We start from the raw sequence: 20,750 nt of genomic DNA, 5'->3' as shown, positions 1-20,750 counted from the left end.
TGATATGGCAAATCTACTAAATACCATCACACTAATATTTATATGATTCCTTTTTATCTCTATTTAAGACACAACTATATGTTCACCTAACCTTGCTATATTTGGTGAAATATCTGGTCTTATATACTTTACCGAAAAAGGAATAAAACATTTCATATCCACAATAAGTTATTCATTTCCCTTGCAATAAACCGTAGATATCTTACTCATTAAGAAATATAGTTTTTATTTTCTTCCTGTTCCATCTTTTAAGCTCTTAGTAAAAATTTCTTTAATACATTTAACAACCCCATTTTTCATAAAACATATTATTTTGTCAATAATATTTTGTGAGTATTTTTTAAGCAATAAAGTATTGAGGAACCGAAATATTAAAAATCTGAGTTTAGTAATTAATTTAATATCATTACTTTTAAATGCATTGATAAGTATTTACTAGCTTAATTAAAATTATTTTTAAAGGTAAGTTCTCGGAAACTCCGTTTATTGAAATCAACTTAAAAGGGTTTTTAATATTTGAAAATATGGTTTACCTAAATTAATTTAATTTAAATAAATTAACAGTAAATTTAACTATTACAAAATCATTATATGGTGGGGATACTGATTTTATTTCTAACTCATTACGTGTCACCTTAAAATGATAGCAATTTTGAAGGTGATTTCTTTCGTGTCTCTGTCTCTACCGACCAAAAGAAAGAAAACTCTGCTTGAAATTGAAATAAAACATTCTTAATTATTTCGAGCACTTTTACAAAAGTTGTACTTCCATATTTTTGTTTGTTTATATGAGTTTATTAGATATAAACCAAAGATATAAAATATTTTAAAATATTAATGAACAAAAGAAAATCTTAAATTAACTTTAAAGTGATTATCAGAAAAATTAACTAACATTCGTGTATGTTTAACCAAAAATACTAATTTGAAGTAATTAAAAAATTATTAAAATCTCATTGTCACTTTTTGGTAAGCATTAAATAAAGGTTTAATACCTCTTTTGGTTCCTCGAAAGGAAGCAAATGTTCAATTGGGTCCTACCTTTTTTTAGAAGTTCAATGTGATCCTAATTTTTGTAAAAAGTGTGCAATCAAGTCCTTTTTGGAAACGGCGTTGATTTTTTAACGGAGCAACTGACAGGGTGGACTGAAGTTAGCTACGTGGGTGTGTGAGGGTAATACGTGGCTATGTAAGGGTGATACGTGGTTGTGTGAGGGTACTTTTCTCTTCATCTTCATGTTCATGGCAATCTTAAGGTACTTTTCTTCTTCTTCTTTATCTTCCCTTTCATCATCTCTCACCCCTGTCTCTTCCCTCCCATGCCGTTTCTTCCTCTTCAGTGTTCCCACAGACCAAACCTTTACCGCTGTCCCTCTTTCTTGACTCATCTGGGATCACTGTCACCATTTATACTCAGGGTATGCTATAAAGTTTCAGTCTTTCTATTGGGACCCCTTTTCTTCTTTCAATTGGAATATTCTTTCGACCTTTGATTGATTGTCACCTCTGGAGCAGCCAAAGGCCCAGTTTTTCTCTTCCTGTTGGATTTTTGGGCTCCTGGATCAGATTTCCTGAAGGGTTTCTCTCTGATCTATTCGGAGGCACATATGTTTGTTTGAGGTTTTTGTGGCTTTGGTAAACTTTGGAGCATTTCCAGTTTCTGGAGACGAGGATCGTGCCTCTTTGGAGGCTTGCTAGATTGGAAAAAAGGGATCGATTAGTGAACATTACAGGATGTTTTTATCTGATTTTAAACCCTTTTATAATTTCTATGGGGTTTTTGTCTTCTTTTGTTTGATGTAATTTGGAGGGTATGCGAGCTTAATTAGGGTTTCTGACTTTTTCCCCACATGAAAAAGTACTTGGTTTTTGAGGATTCTGGTTAGTTTTATGTAGTACTCATATTATTGTTAAGCAGAGTAGGGTTCTTCCTAGTAGTGGGGAGACTGATGTTGTTCAAAAGGTTGTTTGTATTAGGATGATGGTATGCTGAAAGCTTCTTCCTCTATGTTATGGATTTGGTTGATTGTCTTTTTGGACTGGTGAATCCAATGGGTCTGCACCCTTTGCCATTGTTTTGAAAACAAGTGCAGATCTGGTGTTCTGTTAACTCCTGCGGGTTTTCTCTTTAAGATGGCCGTGAACAATCACTGTTTTGTGGAATGGAAAGAGCAGTTTGTTTCACAAGAGCGTGGTAATCGTGTGGTTCACTATTAAGGATGCTGCTGGAGAATCTATCACAGCCACGTATCACCCTCACACAGCCACGTATTACCCTCACACAACCACGTAGCTAACTTCAGTCCACCCTGTCAGCTGCTCCGTTAAAAAATCAACGCCGTTTCCAAGAAAGACTTAATTGCACACTTTTTACAAAAGTTAGGATCACATTGAATTTCTAAAAAAAAGTAAGACCCAATTGAACATTTACCCCCTTTCGAGAGACGAAAAGAGGTATTAAACCTTAAATAAACTACTTAATAATCTTTTGCCATTTCAGCTTCAACAATTAAATTACGGTCACGAGAAACTGTGGGTTCATTTGATTCCTCCGTGGACAAAACAACAACTGTAGCACTGTTTTCCTCTCTCTTTCTCTTTCTCTGACTTCTATGTATATCTTTTCTATAACTGCGCGTACCCAACGTGTCTGCAACCGGAAACACGGGATTAAATGCACCTTCCTGAAATGTACTCAATCGTCAAATATCTTTTTGCATATTCTTACAAAATTAGATAGAATTTGAATGAATATACTCCAGTTTGATTAGTAAAATTTGATTTAATTTGAAATAAAGGCTTAACAGAGAGCAGATAGATGGATAAATAATTGGAAATTCTACTAGTAATTATAGATTAAAGTGTTGATTTTTTCTTATTTAAAATAAAATTAGTGTAATATTTAAATTTTGACTTTATGGCAGCACAACTGACACATATATATATTTAGTGATTTGGTAGTTAGTGACGCTACATACCACCACTACCAATGACCATGGCTGCCTCTCTCAGTTCCCACCGGTCCATCTTCCTCATCCTGTGGATCGTAATCCTGTGCGGTCACGCTCATGCCCGCTTCTTCTCCCGTGATCCGCTTTCTGATGGCGTCTCCGCTAACACCTGGGAAGGCCTCCTCCGCCTCCCGTCGGCGATCACGGCCGAGTCCTCCTGCGAGCAGACCTACGGCTTCCTACCGTGCACCACCACCGTCATCGGTAACCTGTTCCTCATCATCGTCTATGGCTTCCTCATGTTCAAGGCTGCCACGTTCCTATCCGGCGGAAGCGAGCTCCTGCTCGAGATCTTGGGCCCCGGCATTGTTGGCGGCCTCTTTCTCCCTATCCTCGGTGCACTTCCTGATGCCATGCTCATCCTCGGTAAGTAACTCTTACTCTCTGTTTTGCTTTTAACGGCGACAGAACTTGGATTCAATACTTACTTTACGGCTTGCTCTCCGATTAGAATTTGAGTTATGTATTGGAATCTGTGAAATAGACCTTACGTTAAACAGTTATGTAGAATATGTAGATGAGATTTGGATTTTGTTTAAATAACTTTTCCAAATAAGTTTTCGCTTTTTAGTGATTCGTGGAAGGTCAGTGGTGTGAGCTTTTTTCATTTTATCTTTACTTTATGATGCTGGAAAGGAATGTTTGTCTTAGCTTAGCTTGTAGTGCCGGAATGAGATTTTGTTGAAGTAATGAGAGATGTATGGAATGGACTAGGGTGTGTTTGGATAGGCCTTGCCTGGAGGATGGTTTGGGTTGTTCTGATTCTCTTTGTTTAATTGGATTTTTGTTTGTTCAAGTGGTTCACGTCGCTATCGTGTGCCTGTTTAAGGTTGTCCGCTGCCACACAGAAGGATCGAAAATCCTGGACCTTATTCTCAGCCCCCAAATATCTTCTTCATCTTTTTTTTTTTTTTTTTTTTTTTTTTTTTTTTTTTACTTTTTCTCTTTTGAGTTTTTTTTTAATCGGCGTAGAGAATATGGCTTGAATTTGATTGATTATTCAGTTGGATTCTTTGTTGTAATTTTTTTTTTCCGGATTCTCCCTCCCAAGTTCTTCAGCCTTTGCTCTTTGTGATGTCTTTTTGATTTTAGATTCTTTTTGGTTGTGTTGACTTTTCAACCGCTTTTCTTTGCTTTTGGTGCTTAATTTTCGTGGTGTGAACCCCCACAGGTATGGAATGCATCTTTTGCAGCGCTTATATGTCTTTGTTGCTGCCTTTTTTTCCCACTTCAATGTAGTTTCAATTTCTTTTTGTGGTGTTTGGTGGACGAATAAATGTATTTTTGAGCCTGGGTGGCCCATCAAAGAGCAGATGCATAAGAGTGTTAAAAAACCGTCAGTGCTTGAGAATCTGATTTCTTTTTATGGTGTTTGGTGGACGAATAAATGTATTTTTGAGCCTGGGTGGCCCATCAAAGAGCAGATGCATAAGAGTGTAAAAAAACCGTCAGTGCTTGAGAATCTGGTAGAAGTTAATCTTGACCATATACACATATATAGTATAGATGGTCAATGGTAAATATGTTTTATTTAAATATAACTTTGACTATTCTCTTTTATTGTTTGGTTAAGACTAACCGCTCTCACCTCTCAGTACCAGCGATTGCTGATATGGGACGGATTTTGTAGAATTTCTAGATTTACTGTTCAATTCTTAACAGCCAAATGGAGGCAAAAATTGGATAATTTAGCTGACTAGTAGTAATGTAGTGTTTAGGATCATCTCTTATGCTTCCTTAATAATCAAAATTTCACTGCTATGTATGTAATCTTTTGTAACATCATATTTGCTTTGGATCTTTTTCACTTCCATTGGAATTTCTTTGTCTCACTTATGCTTATGTAGTGCTGTTATTTGTCCATTTCCACCCCCCCCTAATATATATTTCTTGTTTTCTTTTTCTAGTGTCTGGGCTTTCAGGTAGTAAAGAAACTGCTCAAAGTCAGGTATCTGTTGGAATGGGACTGCTAGCTGGTTCCACTGTGCTGCTTCTTACTATAATATGGGGGACCTGTGTTATTGTTGGCAAGTGTGACATCGAGAATTCAATTGCTATTGATTCACGAGACACAAGAGGATTTAATTTAACTGGTATGCCATTTGAAACTGTTCTTTATTTAAATTTAAAAATTAAGTTAGGTCAACCAACTTCCTCTTTACCCAAGCATGAAGATTATGGTGTTTCCTCTCCTTTCTTGTCATCAAGCAATCAACCTTCTGGAGTTTCCCTGTAAAACATTCCCTATATTTTGTGTCAATGTAAGCGGAATATTGATTTCTTAACTAATGACTTTTAAAAGTGTCATGAGCTAACTATCACAGAAGCTTTGGCTTTAGCATTTGTAACATCTTTTTGCATGCCCTCGCTTACAATATATCTTTAGGCTTGAACAGTGAACAGCCCATATGGCCTACTACTTTTTGCTTAATTTCAACATTATTTTGTTTAGAAGAATGATTGTTGCAAGGATCAAAATGTAGACCTCTTGGTCTTAGAAAATCTTATACAGTATCATAAACTAACTATCTGAGAGCTTAAGTTTAAATGAAACTGATGAATGATTTTTTACTGTTATAACATCACGTACAAGAAGAAATAATTGGAAGATGGTTCACTTGGTAATTCACGCGAGTATCTTTCTTCAACCCTTATTGTGGATTAAGGATTATATAATGCATTCAAACCACTGAATGTGTGCATTGATTATTATTGTTGTAACATGAGTTTGGGACTTTGAGAAGAGGGCTGGTTAAAGATATATTGTGAATTTATGATTCTTGATTTTCTTATTTGTTTCCAAACCATGATGATTGTATATATGCAGTTGAGCTGTGCTGTTTAAATGTCTGGCATGTTTGATTCATTTGGATCTTTAACCTACTAAAATCTCCCGGTGCAGGTTCTGGTGTTAGTACTGATATCTGGACAAGTTATGCAGCACGGATTATGGTTATATCTGTCCTTCCATTTCTGATCGTTCAATTACCACAAATTCTTAATTCAACATCCGGAAGGCACTTGGCTGTTTTGATAGCCCTCATTGTGTCACTCTGTTTATTGGCTGCTTATTGTCTTTACCAGGTAATTTTCTTTTACAGTGCACTAGTGTTTACTGTAATATATTTTTTCTTTTCTTCGTCAGCCAGCACAGTTTTTATATACCTCTGGATGATACACAATATTTTTTTTTGTTGGATGTGATCCTACAGTTAGCACTTTCAGTGATATACTGGATGAATATTTGACCTGTTTTGAACCTGGCCATTGTTTTTGCATCTTATAGAAAATTAAGAAAAAGAAAAAATGGTGCAGATTTTCCAGCCCTGGATACAAAAGAGGAAACTTGAATATATTAAACACAAGCATGTTATACTAGGATTTTTGAGACATTTGAAGAAACGTGCGTTGGGAAGGCTGCTGAAAGATAATGGAGAACCTGATAAAGAAGTCATTGAAAAGTAAGGCTTTCTCTCCTTTTTGCTTGGACTTAAAAGTATGTTACTTTGAAAGAAGTTTGTTGCATTTCTCATAATCTGATGCTTTTGGTTGTCAATGACTTAATGGAATATATATAGATTGTTTAGAACCATTGATGAAGATCAAGATGGCAGTCTTACTCATAGTGAATTGAAAGCACTGGTTGTTGGAATTCAGTTTGAGGAGATTGACCTGGATCATGATGATGCTGTAAAAAGGATCATGAATGATTTTGATACTTCTGGCAACGAACTAGTTGATGAAGTAGAATTTGTTAATGGTGTCAGTAGATGGCTTCAAAGGGCCCAGCGTGCTCGAGTTGCATCTGGTGATGCTGGTCCACACACAATGAAGTTTTTAAGTGATTTTCACACAGTAAGTTATGCAATCCTCAACTTCACAAATTTTGTTTTGGCACTTAAGACTGACAGGTGTTTCGTGCACAGGAAACGAAAAGGGAACATGATTTGCTGGACGTGGGAGATCAGAGTAATGAAGAAGCAGAGGGCATTGAGAATGCTAAATGGACATCCATCAAAGCAGTTCTGCTTCTGCTACTGGGTACTATTATTGCTGCTGCATTTGCTGATCCTCTTGTTGATGTCGTGGATAACTTTTCTGAGGCTACAAGTATTCCTGCTTTCTTCATTTCCTTCATTGCTCTGCCTTTAGCAACCAATTCAAGTGAAGCAGTGTCGGCAATAATTTTTGCCAGTCGTGATAAGAGGCAAACTGCTTCATTAACTTTTTCTGAGGTTTGTTTTCTTGTTTCATACTCTTTCTCTTTCAGGCATTAGTATGCAAACGTTGAATATGACCTATAAACTATAAAGCATTTGAATATCTTTTCACTCAATTATGTCATTTGCCACATGATCTGTTCATTCAGGACTTAGCTAAACAAAAGGGGAGAATAACTGACCGTGACTTATTCAAGATTATATTTTATGGTTAATGTAATCAATTCTCTCTGTAATTGATTTATTTTGTGGTTATTCAAATAACAGAAGTCCTTTCGTGGTTGGAGTTTTGGATAAATATGATGCTGAATGGGGTCCCTTTGATGTTCTCGTTTCCAAAACATTAATATATCTTTTAATTGAAAAATTATTTTGGAGGGGACAAGGTGGAGAGGATAATAGAAAGATGAGTTTATGTTCAGAATGTATCTAAAGTTGCCCCTTCCTGTGGATACATTGATTCCTTCTTAGCAAAGAGCTATAGTCTTGAAATTCTAGGGTTGGAGAAATAAGAATATCGCAAGTCTTGAATCATTGTTTTAGCTCTTTGAATGACGAATGAGAGGTGATCATAATGGTGACTCTAATTGTTGGCAGCATCATCATTATTGTATATTTTTATGGCTGCTATATATTTTCTTAGTAATTAATTTAATGATTGCTGCTTGCCTTGACTTTTAAAGTGACTTGTATCACTTTGGGATTAAAGTATTTAAGGGTTTGGTTCTGAACTTGACGTTGTGTTTGGATTTCTTTGGTAGTGGTGTTCATCCATGCATACTTTTCTTTCAACGATGTACGCGACTAAGGCTGGCTGATTTATAAGCTTTACCAATTATTGTAATTAATTTCCTTGAGGTGATTTAAAACATGATTTCTATTGTTTTTGCAGCTATATGGTGCAGTGACAATGAATAATGTGCTTTGCCTATCAGTATTCTTGGCCTTGGTTTATGTGAGGGGATTGACGTGGGACTTCTCTTCGGAGGTGTTAGTCATTTTGGTGGTCTGCCTTGTGGTGGGTGTCTTTGCCAGCTTCCGCACTGTCTTCCCTCTATGGACATCTATACTGGCTATCCTTCTTTACCCGTTCTCCCTGGCATTGGTGTATGTTCTTGATTATGTATTTGGTTGGTCGTAGACCAAATACTGTTTCATATGTTAGTGCCTTTTGGGTGTGTATGATTTTTATAGCTTGTTTATGAATACGTTGTTGGTGACTTCCATCAATGGTGTGGATTTGACATCGAATTTGTGGCTACAATTTTGACTAATTCGTCCAATTAGACAAAATATAGCACAAATAAACATTATAGATTGAAATCACCGTATCCAACTGTTTTGAGTTCTCATCATTCAGAAAAATGCGTTTTCCATGCTATCAGTCCCATTTAAATGATTTTATGGGCCACATTTAAGTTCTGAGGGGAATAAAATAGGTTAAGGTGAGTTCCATGATCTATTGGTCTTAGTTATATAATGGATAAGGTGGGCCGGATATGGAAAGTGATAGTTAAAGGGGGGAGTTCGAGCTTTTAGTAAGAGGTAGTTTCTTTCTGCATCCTACCAAATCTCTCTCTGCACCCCGTTATTCTGATTTTTTCAGACGAACTCACTAACGCTATGTTCTCTTGCGTTGAATTTACTGTTGACGCAGATTGGTGAGCGATGATTTTAAAATTTTACGTGTTTATTTGAAGTGAATTGCGCGGATCGAATTGAAGGAAATTACGGGATTGCTCTACTGTTCAGCTACTCGCAAATGTGAAGCGATTTGGAGGAATGAAATACATTTTGTTTGAAATGCCCCTTGTGGTTAAAACTAATTCCAGATGAATATACGCTTAAAATAACTATCCAACTGCATATTTTTAAAATACACAACTTTCATTGTGCATTCACGAGTTGAAGAAAGCTCGCGTTGGAAGAGGAGAAAGAAGAGAAAAGAAGATGAGGTTGCTGGAAGATGAAGAAAGAAGTCATTGATGAAGATTTTTGGAGTGTTTGAAGCTGGAGAAGATGATGAAGAAGAAGAAAGCGGAGCTGTATTCGGTTACATTAAACTTGTATCCGATTCCAGGCTTCGTGGCTCTGCACCACCAAGTCCTCTCTCGCTCTCCCGTATTGATAGGGTACCAAAGGCTCTATTCTCATAATCTCGTAAACCACCGATTTCACCAGACTCATCTTCTCCAATGCCCCCATAGTGACCCCACCCTCCTCCTTCACCATCCGCCTTATCTCGCTCCTGAGATCTGTGTGAAGCTTCTCGTCGCACAATCCCACCCACTTCACCAGCATCGGGAACTGGTTCTTCAAGCCGCCATAGGAGTTGAAGCACGCCATGAAAACCACGTTGTGGCATGCTTCGTCTCGCCCGAGCCCAACTTTCTCTGCTCGTCTAACAGTGTCGTCGCGGAGGTTCTGAAGGACGGAGGGAGGGGAAACGTGGGAATGATAAAGTCTTCTACATAGTTGAAGATTTTCGGAAGGCCAAGAGTTCCAAGTTAATAGCCATCAAATGTAATTGAAATATATCCATGCGCCTCAACCTAATCATTAAAATAAATTCACATCTAACATTGCATAATAATAATGAAATAAATGGATTCTTATAAACATCTTAATTAATAAAGTATAATTCAAATTCAAATTATCTCATAATTATCAAAATTTATAAATAAATAAAATTACATCCATTAAATATATATATATATATATATATATATATATATATATATATATATATATATATATATAACTTTATAATGTGATTATTACAAACAAATAATACGTTTAAAAATAAATTCATTTTACTAAATTATAATTTTTTTACTTTTTAAAAATTAATTTTAATAATTATTTTTAATCTTTTACTCTTTATAAATATTTTTACAATTAAATATAACATTAATAATTATCATTTTATATTACTTTAATAACTAGGGGCATTTTGGTAATCTTTAATTTCTACCAATTAAACTAATTTTTTAAATCTGACACATCAATCAAATCCTACAGTAATTCTCACAAACTTTACTTTCTAATCTACTCTCAATTACTCACAAATCCACTCAAAAAAATAACAAAAAAATTACCCTCAAATATACTCAAATCCATTCAAATAATCTCCTCCAAATCATCTCCCCCAAATCACTACAAAAGAACAAAGCCTAAATCAACTCCGGAAATACTTTTTGGAAAACACTCACCAAACGCTCACCTACTCCTATTTAAGATGAAATTATTCAGAATAGAGTGCAGAAAGAAACTGTTATTATTTTGAATATAATATTGCAAAGTGTATTTTAATGTTGATACATTCCGCAAGTCTCGTGTGATGCGATGCCAACGTTAAATTTTTTAATGTGCAACGTTCAAAGTGTTGCTGCATGGTCAAAACCACTTCCGCAAGGCACAGGATTTTTCCCATTGGCATTGGGCCTTAAGCCAATCTTCGTTGATTTCCTACTCTATAAATAGTGGCTTTGTTCATTCCAAACACAAACTTTCACACCCTTCTCTTTTTCTCATTCTCTTATTATCCTTTTGTTTTCTCTCCTTTCTTTTATTTCTTAAAAATATTCAGGGTTTACTTTTATTCTCTTTTTAAGAGATCCTTGCTAGTTCTGAGATCTTCAGAATTTTTGAAAAGTTCTTGTTGTATCCTTGGAGCTTGCACAATACACCGTAGATAAGTCCTTAAGGATAATGATCTACACGTCTCAAGAAGTCTTTTGTTCGTGATCTTTATTTTATTATTGTCAGCTTCTACAACAATCTTAAGGACTTATGGCTGACGACAACAACTCAATCTCGGAGAATCAGAATATTGTTTTCGAAACTCAGACGGTCTTCGTGAAACCTTTCCCGGATGTATCAAAAATTCAAGTCTTCTCCGGTCAGAATTCCTGGCGCTGGCAAGAACGCGTGTCAACCCTCTTAGACATGTATGGAGTCGCTTTTGCTCCTTCATCTTCAAAACCCGACTCCAGTCTCCCTCCAAATTCAAAACAAGTTAAAGATTGGGTTCATGCAAACAAGGTATGCCATCATACTTTACTTAGTGCACTCTCTAACGATTTGTTCGATTGCACTATTCCTACAAGGAAGCGAAAAACATTTGGGATTCGTTGATTCTCAAATACACTACTGAAGATATAGTCAGACAAAGATTCATCATTGGGAATTACTATCGCTGGGAAATGGTTGAAGACAAGGACATCAAGTCGCAAATTAATGAGTACCACAAGCTACTCGAAGATATCAAAGCGGATAACCTTCTTCTACCAGATGAATTTGTTTCAGAGCTTCTGATCGAGAAACTGCCGCCTTCTTGGACTGATTACAAGCAACAACTAAAACACAGGCACAAGCAAATGTCACTTTCAGAGCTGATCACTCACATAATTATTGGAGATACCAACAGGAAAGAATGTGCTGCTGTGAGGGCCAAAGCATTGTCTGCAAAAGCAAACATGGTAGAAGACAAACCTGCTCCAAAAAGGTACGAACACAAACCTGATCACAATAAGAAAAATAATTTTCGAAAATATCGCCCCAACGCATCTAACCCCACCTTTAAGAAGAAAGGAAATTGCTTCAGATGTGAGAAGCCGGGCCATCATGCACCATAGTGCAGGCGCAGAGCAAGAAACGAAAATCCTCCTAAGGCCAATATAGTCGAAGGAGATGACATTATTGCTGCGGTTGTTTCTCAAGTAAATCTGATGACAAATGTGAGCAAATGGGTGGTAGACTCTGGTGCTACCAGGCATATCTGTGCAAACAGAAGTGCCTTTACCTCTTACACTAGTGTAGGGGATGGAGAAGAACACGTCTACCTCGGTGATTCCAAGACCACTCCTGTTCTGGGAAAAGGGAAGGTTCTTTTCAAACTCACATCTGGAAAGACTCTGGCCTTGAGTGATGTGCTACATGTGCTATCAATCAGAGTTAATTTAATCTCTGTAGCACTACTGGGAAAAGTGGAGGTTAAAGTGTCATTCGAGTCTGACAAGATTGTAATGACAAAAAAAATAATGTTTTTGTGGGGAAGGGATATTGTGATCAAGGTCTCTTTGTACTTAACATTTCTGAAAATATTAATGAATAATCTTCTGCTTATATTATTGATTCATATGATATATAGCATGCTAGATTAGGACATCTGAATTCTTCCTATGTTATGAAATTAAAACAATTAGGATTAATTAATATGCATGATAAACATAGTAGTAAATGTGATATATGTGTAGAATCTAAAATAACAAAGAAAATCTGTTTTTTTGTAGAACGTCAAATTCAATTGTTAGGTTAATTCATACTGATCTAGCTTATTTAAAACAAACCATGTCTAGAGGAGGTAAAAATTATTTTGTGACCTTTATAGACGATTATTCTAGATACACTAAAGTGTACTTAATCAAACATAAAGATGAAGCCTTTATGTGTTTTTAACCTATAAAGCAGAAGTAGAAAATCAATTAAATAAGAAAATTAAAAGGATTAGATCAGATAGAGGTGGTGAATATGTTTTGTTTAATGACTTTTGTGTTAAAGAGGGTATCATCCATGAAGTAACCCCACCATATTCACCTGAGTCTAATGGAGTAGCTGAGAGAAAGAATAGAACTCTTAAGGAGATGATGAATGCTATGGTTATTAGTTCTAGTGCACCTGATAACCTTTGGGCAGAAGCCTTGCTTACTGCGTGTTTTTTACAAAATAGAATACCTCATAAGAAAACTGGTAAAACTCCCTATGAGCTGTGGAGATGTTATCAACCTAACCTTAAATATCTAAGAGTGTGGGGGTGTCTAGCTAAGGTGATGTTACCCGATCCTAAGAAAAGGAAAATAGGCTCTAAAACCTCTGACTGTATGTTCTTCAGCTATGTTGAACATAGTGCTGCCTATAGGTTTCTAGTTCTTAAAAGTGATATACTTGAAAGAAATTCTATAATGGAGACGAACAATGCTGATTTTTTTGAACATTTTTTTCCTTTAAAGGTTAGTAAGATGTCTCAACCTATAGATAATAATAGTGATGCCTTATTTGAGGAATTAAGAAGTAAAAGACAAAGGAAGGAAACTTCTTTTGGTAATGATTTCTATACCTATCTAGTTGATAATGATCCAAGTAACTTTGTAGAAGTCATTAGTGCTCCTGATGCAAAACAGTGGGATAAAGCCATTAAAACTGAAATTGAATCAATTAAGAAAAATAATACTTGGACCTTCGTAGATTTGCCTAAAGGAGAAAAACCCATTGGTTGTAAGTGGATCTTTAAGAAAAAGTATTATCCTGATGGATCAATAGAGAAGTATAAGGCAAGATTAGTAGCAAAAGGTTTTACTCAAAAACCCAACATAGATTATTTTGATACCTTTGTCCCTGTGACTAGGATTTTCTCCATTCGAGTGTTGTTAGCTCTAACAGCTATCCATAAACTAGTGATACATCATATGGATGTTAAAACTGCCTTTTTTGAATGGTGATTTAAAGGAAGAAATTTATATCACTCAACCGGAAGGGTGTGTTGTACTTGGTCAAGAGAATAAAGTTTATAAACTTTTAAAATCTTTGTATGGGTTGAAACAAGCACCAAAACAGTGGCATGAAAAACTAGATGATGTATTGCTATGTGAAGGTTTTTCACCTAATGATGCTGATAAATGTGTGTACTCTAACTCTGAAAAATTGTGATTGTGTCATTATATGTTTATCTGTGGATGACATGTTAATTTTTAGTACATGCAATGAGATTGTCATTAGAACTAAATTGTTTTTAGGATCAAATTTTGAAATGAAAGACATGGGTGAAAACTTCTTAAGAAGTTTGGGTATATTGATTTCAAACCCGTGAGTACCCCTTATGATGCTAACTCTAAATTAATGAAAAATAGAGGAGAATAATTATCTCAGCCTCAGTACGAGATAATTGGGAGCTTACTACACTTGATGAGCTTTTCTAGACCTGATATTGCTTATGTAATAGGTAGACTGAGTAGGTACACTCAATGTCCTAATCAAGAACATTAAGATGCACTTTCCAAGCTTATGAGATACTTAAGAGGTTCAATGGATTATGTCATTGAATATAGTGGATTTCCCGCTGTACTAAAAGGGTACAATGATGCTAACTGGATCTTTGATTCAGATGAGACAAAATCCACTAGTGGTTATGTATTGCAAGATCAACAATGGAATCTGAGTTTGTCGCTCTTGAGATGGCTGGTAGTGAGGCTAAGTGGTTGAAAAACTTCTTAGCAAACTGATAACAGTTGAAAAACTGTTATTTTCATGCTTAAAATTGACACAAAAAGCAACCTTTACACTTAGAAACTAGCTTGAAATCATGCTTTTATCCATATTTTCATAAATAAGAGAGCTGGGCAGGTTTATGCTTGATTTCAGTGTTTTTGTGCAGATTTTAAGGTGAATTTAGTGAAAGAAGTGAAGAAGGAGAGAGATGGAATCAGAAAAGTCAACCAGAAACCAGAAAAGTCAACCAGTCAACCAGAAAAGTTAACCAGTCAACAAAAAAGTCAACCAGTCAACCAGAATACGAAAAAAGTCAACCATACGAGTTTTGGGCCAGTTTTCTGCGATTTTATGATCTGTTTGGGCTTGGACCCGTTTTCTATTATTTTTATGTCCTATTTAAAGACCTAGATGTCTTAGGGTTTGGTATCTTTGGCAGAAACGAAGCAAACACTCTCTCTTCCACCCCTTGGGGTAGATTGGGAGATGGTGACAGCTCTCCTCTTCTCTTTCTCGGGTTTTTCTATCTCTTTCATTCTTTCATTATTGTTCATCTAGGTTCACCATGAATATGGTGAACTAAACCTTGTATGTTTGTTGGGGAATCAATGTAATCTTTTGAAGCTCTCATATATGGAATTTGTGCTTGCATCTTAATCTAAGACTTATGCTTTCTTTCATCATTAGTTAGGGTTTTTCCTCTTTGCTTAATGCTTGCTTTGTTTAACTCATTCAATGCATGATTATTTGTTTTGTCGATACGGGAACGTACGGGGAAGTCTAGATCCGGGGAATTTCTCCCAATAGTATATTGGTTGCCTTAAGCTCCTATGCTAAAAAAACTAATTATTAGGAATGCTAGGAATCGTATGAACTCGTAATTAAGGAGAAGCCTTCTTGAAAGGTAATTTAGAGAGTGACATTAACAATGATGACTTGAATGTTGAATTCCTAAAATATATGAGAGTAGATAAGATGAAATTGACCCCCAACAACATATTCATCAATATATTTCATTGAAAGTGTTTGTCTTTTGTTTTAGCCATTGATCAACCTCATGCATACATGTTTATTTTCGTCTTTTGCATAGTAAAATCCAATTATTTTGTTCTTAAGTCTTAGCTAATCAACAAATCACATAACTAAACTAGGCCGTGAGTCCTTTGGGAGAACGATACTTGGTCTTACCGAGTTTATTACTTGAAACGATTCGGTCATACTTGTCGATTGTTAAACAAGTTTGTGACATCATATTTTGGTGATCATAAATTTGTCCATCACAAACATTCCACTAGGAATGAAACCAACCCCATCGGTGTCAATACACTGTGATTGCCAATCGACAATAACTATAGCTAAAAACAAGAATTACAATGGAAAGAATAGACATATCCAATTGAGACACAATTTGGTGAAGCAACTGCTAAAGAGTGAATCTAGCAGATCCTCTAACAAAACCCTTGGGAAGAAATATGATTTTAGAAACATCGAGGGGAATGAGACTTAAGCCACTAGCAAACAAACAAGTGATGGTAACCCAACCTTTGTGATTGGAGATCCCATGAATAAGGTTCATATGGGTAAAAACAAGTCACTTGTTAGTTCTGATAGCACTAATTTGATTTTAAATCAAATATGTCCATTCCTATGGTGTGTGTGAAAGTGCTAGAGACTACATTATTAAGAGGTTAAATTTTGTAATTAAACAAAGTTTTTATTGATCTTCATATCCCTTATGGGTGGTGTATGATTTGCAGCATACACTTGATGAAATCACGTATATGAGTGTCAAGTAGGGTCGCTTGCATGAGATCTTGGCATGATCTCTAGAGCACTTATGAATACCAGGCACGCGCATGGCCTAGTAAGCGCATCACAGCGATAACAACAAGGATTATGGGGGTGTACTGTGATTGATAAACATCTAACACACTCAAGTGTCTTTGGTTCATATAGCTTGCTATACCAACTATACTGTGTGTTAAGTTTCTTGATCTAAGACTGGTTCATATAGCTTGCTATACGAGCTCTGATGCATTACATCTTGTGAAACCCAGAATAATTTCTTTTCTCTTTCATTTTTATATATCTTTTGCAATATGTGGGGGATTGTTATTATTTTGAATATAATATTGCAAAGTATATTTTAACGTTGATACATTTCGCAAGTCTCGTGTGATGTGGTTGCCAACGTTAAATTTTTTAATGTGCAACGTTCAAATTGTTGCTGCATGGACAAAACCACTTCCGCAAGGCACGGGATTTTTCCCATTGGCTTTGGGCCTTAAGCCAATCTTCGTTGATTTCCTACTCTATAAATAGAGTGACTTTGTTCATTCCAAACACAGACTTTCACACTCTTCTCTTTTTCTCATTCTCTTATTATCCTTTTGTTTTCTCTCCTTTATTTTATTTCTTAAAAATATTCCGGGTTTATTTTTATTCTCTTTTTAAGAGATCCTTGCTAGTTTTGAGATCTTCAGAAATTCTGAAAAGTTCCTGTTGTATCTTGGGGGGCTTGCGCAATACACCGCGGATAAATCCTCAAGATTAGTGATCTACACGCCTCAGGAAGTCTTTTGTTCGTGATCTTTATTTTATTATTGTCAGCTTCTACAACAGAAATTTCCTTAAGTTGAGCTTAAGTATGACTCAGCATGACTCAGCATGAAGTTCGAACTTTTGGTAATAGAGTTTGGGGTTTGTTAGATATAATTTGGAGTGGAGTTTGAACTATAAGTAATCAAGTTCGGGATTCATTAGATATATTCTACTATATTACCTAGTCCAACCATGTCCAAAAGGGTATTTGCATACTATATTACCTAAGACATTCATACTTAACAAACAAACAACTAGTCTAAAACAACATTTAAAGGCTAAAATTTTAAAACAGAAATCAAAGTGTAGTAAATTTAAAGTGCAAAAAAATTTAAAAAGAACTTTTGTTTTTATTGGTTAATGTTGGCGGGGGACTTCTTTATTGCTTTCCTACATCAAGGGATACAAAGGTTCTTTCAAAGTCAAAGAATTCATCAAACTCTTGTCGTCTTCCTTTTGTTGCGGTTGTCTCGTCATTGCTATAAGGTTGTTCACTTCCTTCTTTTTTGTAAATTTTCAAATACTTCAATTTACCCTCCTTAGATTCACCAACTTTGGTATTGATGTCTTTTTATTCTTGTGGTTTTCCTTTTGAGGTTCCAATATCAACATTGGTGCCTCCTGAATTTTTTGAACCACCAACATCATGTTGTTGCTAGAATTGTGTTGTACTTGAGGCTCATGCTCTGTTTATGTTGATGTTGTTGTTGTGGCTTTGTTGCTGCACTTGATATTGCACCTCCAATCCCCTCTTCTTCAAAAGAATTGTTCCCAAGCCAAGTTGTGAACATTATGAATTTCTTAGGGTTCATGTATTGAAAGGGTTGATTGAGTTGTTATTTTTAAACAAAGTTGAATAGGATGATTTGTAAGACCATCTGAGTCCAATGGTTTGCTACCAATTATTGTTGCACGTATGAAAGACGTGACTCAATGCATTGTAGGGATTCTTCTTGTTTCTTGAACTGTTGGTATTGGAATTATGCTCTAGCGCGGATTGAGGTTCTAGCATTAGACCCTGCACATTATCCAACTCATTTGTGCAGTTAGCTTGAATGTATGCCTTGTTGATTGACAACCTCATCTTCTTTGGATGAGGCGGAATATCCACCCCTTGCATTTTTCATAATTTAGTGAGGCTTGAGAAGGCTATTAGTTTTGCTGTCTGCTGGATGTGGGTTCTAAGATTGCTATCTTGAAAATTCCACATCCAATAAATAACCTAGCATGATGTAGTAAATCATTTGTGCTTGCATTATATGAGGCTTGATACATGCGAATTGGGGGTCACATTTACAAAGAGAAAAGTCATCCAAATTTGTGTGATTATTCTCACGTTGGCTCTTTGTATCCATTGAGGCTACCATATCTTGTCCAACTCAAATGTTTTATCCTTGTACGCGTAGTAGGACTGTGAGCCTTTCAGAAGTCATATCTTTTATTAGATTTTGGAATTCTCTTTTTTCTTCCTCTGATGTTGCTCCAACTCTTAAGAGTTCCCTTATAGTGTCCTATCATATTGAACTAACTCTCTTTCCTCTAACCCAACATGCTCTCCTTTTTCATGTTTCTATTTTAAAGTGTAGGCATTTGCATAAAACTCCCTCACAATGAGTTCATTGTAAGAGTTCTTTGGTTTGATCAACTTGTGTCATCTTCTTTATTTAATGACTCTAGTGAATTCCTGAAATATAAAGCTTCAAATGGGTGAATTGTTAGTGAGAGAGTTGTAGGAATGTTGTATCATAGTTTGTCTAGGTGAATGATATTGATATCACATTCTAGGTGAATGATATTGATATCACACTAAAAAATGGATGAGAATGCAAGGAACAAGTAATGAGGTTTGATCATCATAAGTTACTCAAGGTAAAAATTAAATTTATATAATCCATAATTATATAAAATGCTCACAAAGAGCAAACTTGATTTTATTTTACAATTAATATATATTTTTATTGCATTAGATATTCATCCTTTGTTAGACTAAATTATGTAAGGCTTATAAATTCCACATTAATTCTTAGTAAGTAGTTTTCAATATCCATTAACAATTAATTAATTCTTAGTAAGTTATTTTTAATATCTAATGATAATTAATTTTCTCACTTATATTTATGCATTATTGCTTTTGATCATGAGAATATGAACAATTCACCTATTCTCTTAATTTTCTATATTACCATATAAAAGTTCAATCTCTTTAAAAAAATATAAAAAAAAAACTCAAAATTATACTAAGTGAGACTAGAAAATGTGCATATTTTATTAGACGGTTACAATAATCCATATAACATGTATCGAGGTGAGAATATGGGTTATAAAATCCATAAAAAGATCTCCTCGTACTTTTGCTAGAAGGGGACCCTTTAGTTTTGTTTGATAAAGTTCTTAACATCTTTCGTCCAACCCGACCAATACAAATACACAAATTATGAGATTAAGTTTGACACTTGAAAGGCCAGCTGCTGGAGAAGAATGAAATTCATGTAAGGATGCATTGGAATACCTCTTGGTGGGAAGGATGAACACCTCTTCTGCTAGAATAACAGCTTCAGTCTTGCACTTCTTGAAACAATCATGAAATGAGTCAAATTTAATCAAACCCACTTCTGGTTAAAATCAGATTAAATCAAATTTTTGTTCAACTTTCTTTTCATATAAATTTTAGGATTAAATATATTCTTATTTTCTAAAATTGCATCCAAAATTGAAATTTTCTATTTTAAATTTTGTTATATTTTAATCTCTAAACTTTAAAAATAAATATAAATATAGTTTTTTTAATTCTAAAACAATAATTTTTTTTACATATTAAACAATATTTTAAATTGAGCTAGAACATGTCAAACATATAAACTGTTCAAACACAATCCAAAATAAGTTTAATACATAAAAAAGTTTCACACTATGAATTATGTAATTTTTAAAGTTTAATAATCAAACTATATAAAAGTTTTTATTGTTTTAAAAAACGAATTTCAAATTTACATCTTAGTTCACCACTAAAAACATTTATTCCTAAAAGTTATTCTCATACATGTATAATTGACTTCTAGTTTTCTTACATATTGATTGATCAAATATTTGAACATGAGATGCTTTGAAGTGAAATATTTAGATCTGGAGGGATTGAGGTATGAATCAATGAAAGATAATTGAATAAACTCTAAATTTCATTCAAAATATAGTAAAATATCTAAACTTCATGGTAACGTGGGAGTTCATTTGATTATTCAATTAGATAATAATCCTGTAAATATCCCCTCCTGAGTCAATCTATTAATTTGATCATGGACGTATAACCATTACTTTGCTCAATTGACAAAATACCTACGAGTTTGTAAACTCTGGTTTAAAATGATTTAAAAATAACTAATTGACTAAAGTATGATATTTTAAAAGTAGTTGAATAAGAAAACTAACTTTCTCCAGTCAAACACCCTTGGTTCTCGGAGTATATTCTAGTATCGACCACAGTTCTGAAACAAGTCCTAAAATATTTACTTATAAGAATTAATAATGTGAATAGTTTTTTAATTTTAAATCTTTGTAAGATACATTCACAAAACATCTAACGTACATGGTTTTTTTTTTTTCACAATTTTCTTATCAGATCATTCATAAAACCTAATGAGACAATCAAACAAAA

General features: G+C 34.8%; 1 protein-coding gene and 1 long non-coding RNA gene across 2 annotated transcripts; one reads left to right on the top strand and one right to left on the bottom strand.

The window, feature by feature from the left end:
- Nucleotides 1–2,341: 2,341 nt before the first annotated feature.
- Nucleotides 2,342–3,118, bottom strand: LOC148196570 (uncharacterized). Its single transcript, XR_015780221.1, has 2 exons — nucleotides 2,979–3,118; nucleotides 2,342–2,684 (listed from the first exon to the last, which is right to left on the bottom strand). It is a non-coding gene; the product is annotated as an uncharacterized LOC148196570 (long non-coding RNA).
- On the top strand, nucleotides 2,966–8,610 carry LOC124829809 (sodium/calcium exchanger NCL). The gene is made up of 7 exons (XM_047303381.2): nucleotides 2,966–3,377; nucleotides 4,919–5,104; nucleotides 5,914–6,095; nucleotides 6,327–6,472; nucleotides 6,590–6,866; nucleotides 6,938–7,246; nucleotides 8,124–8,610. The coding sequence occupies exons 1-7, from the start codon at nucleotides 2,990–2,992 to the stop codon at nucleotides 8,370–8,372; spliced, it is 1,737 nt and encodes a 578-aa protein (XP_047159337.1). The 5' UTR covers nucleotides 2,966–2,989; the 3' UTR covers nucleotides 8,373–8,610.
- Nucleotides 8,611–20,750: the final 12,140 nt, after the last annotated feature.

This window comes from Vigna umbellata, chromosome 6 (genome assembly GCF_029865625.1).
Source record: "Vigna umbellata cultivar VRB3 chromosome 6, Vumbellata_1.0, whole genome shotgun sequence".
In the NCBI taxonomy this organism is placed as follows: domain Eukaryota; kingdom Viridiplantae; phylum Streptophyta; class Magnoliopsida; order Fabales; family Fabaceae; genus Vigna; species Vigna umbellata.
Note: the sequence above shows the minus strand (reverse complement) of the source record. Positions and strands in the feature narration are given on the sequence as shown.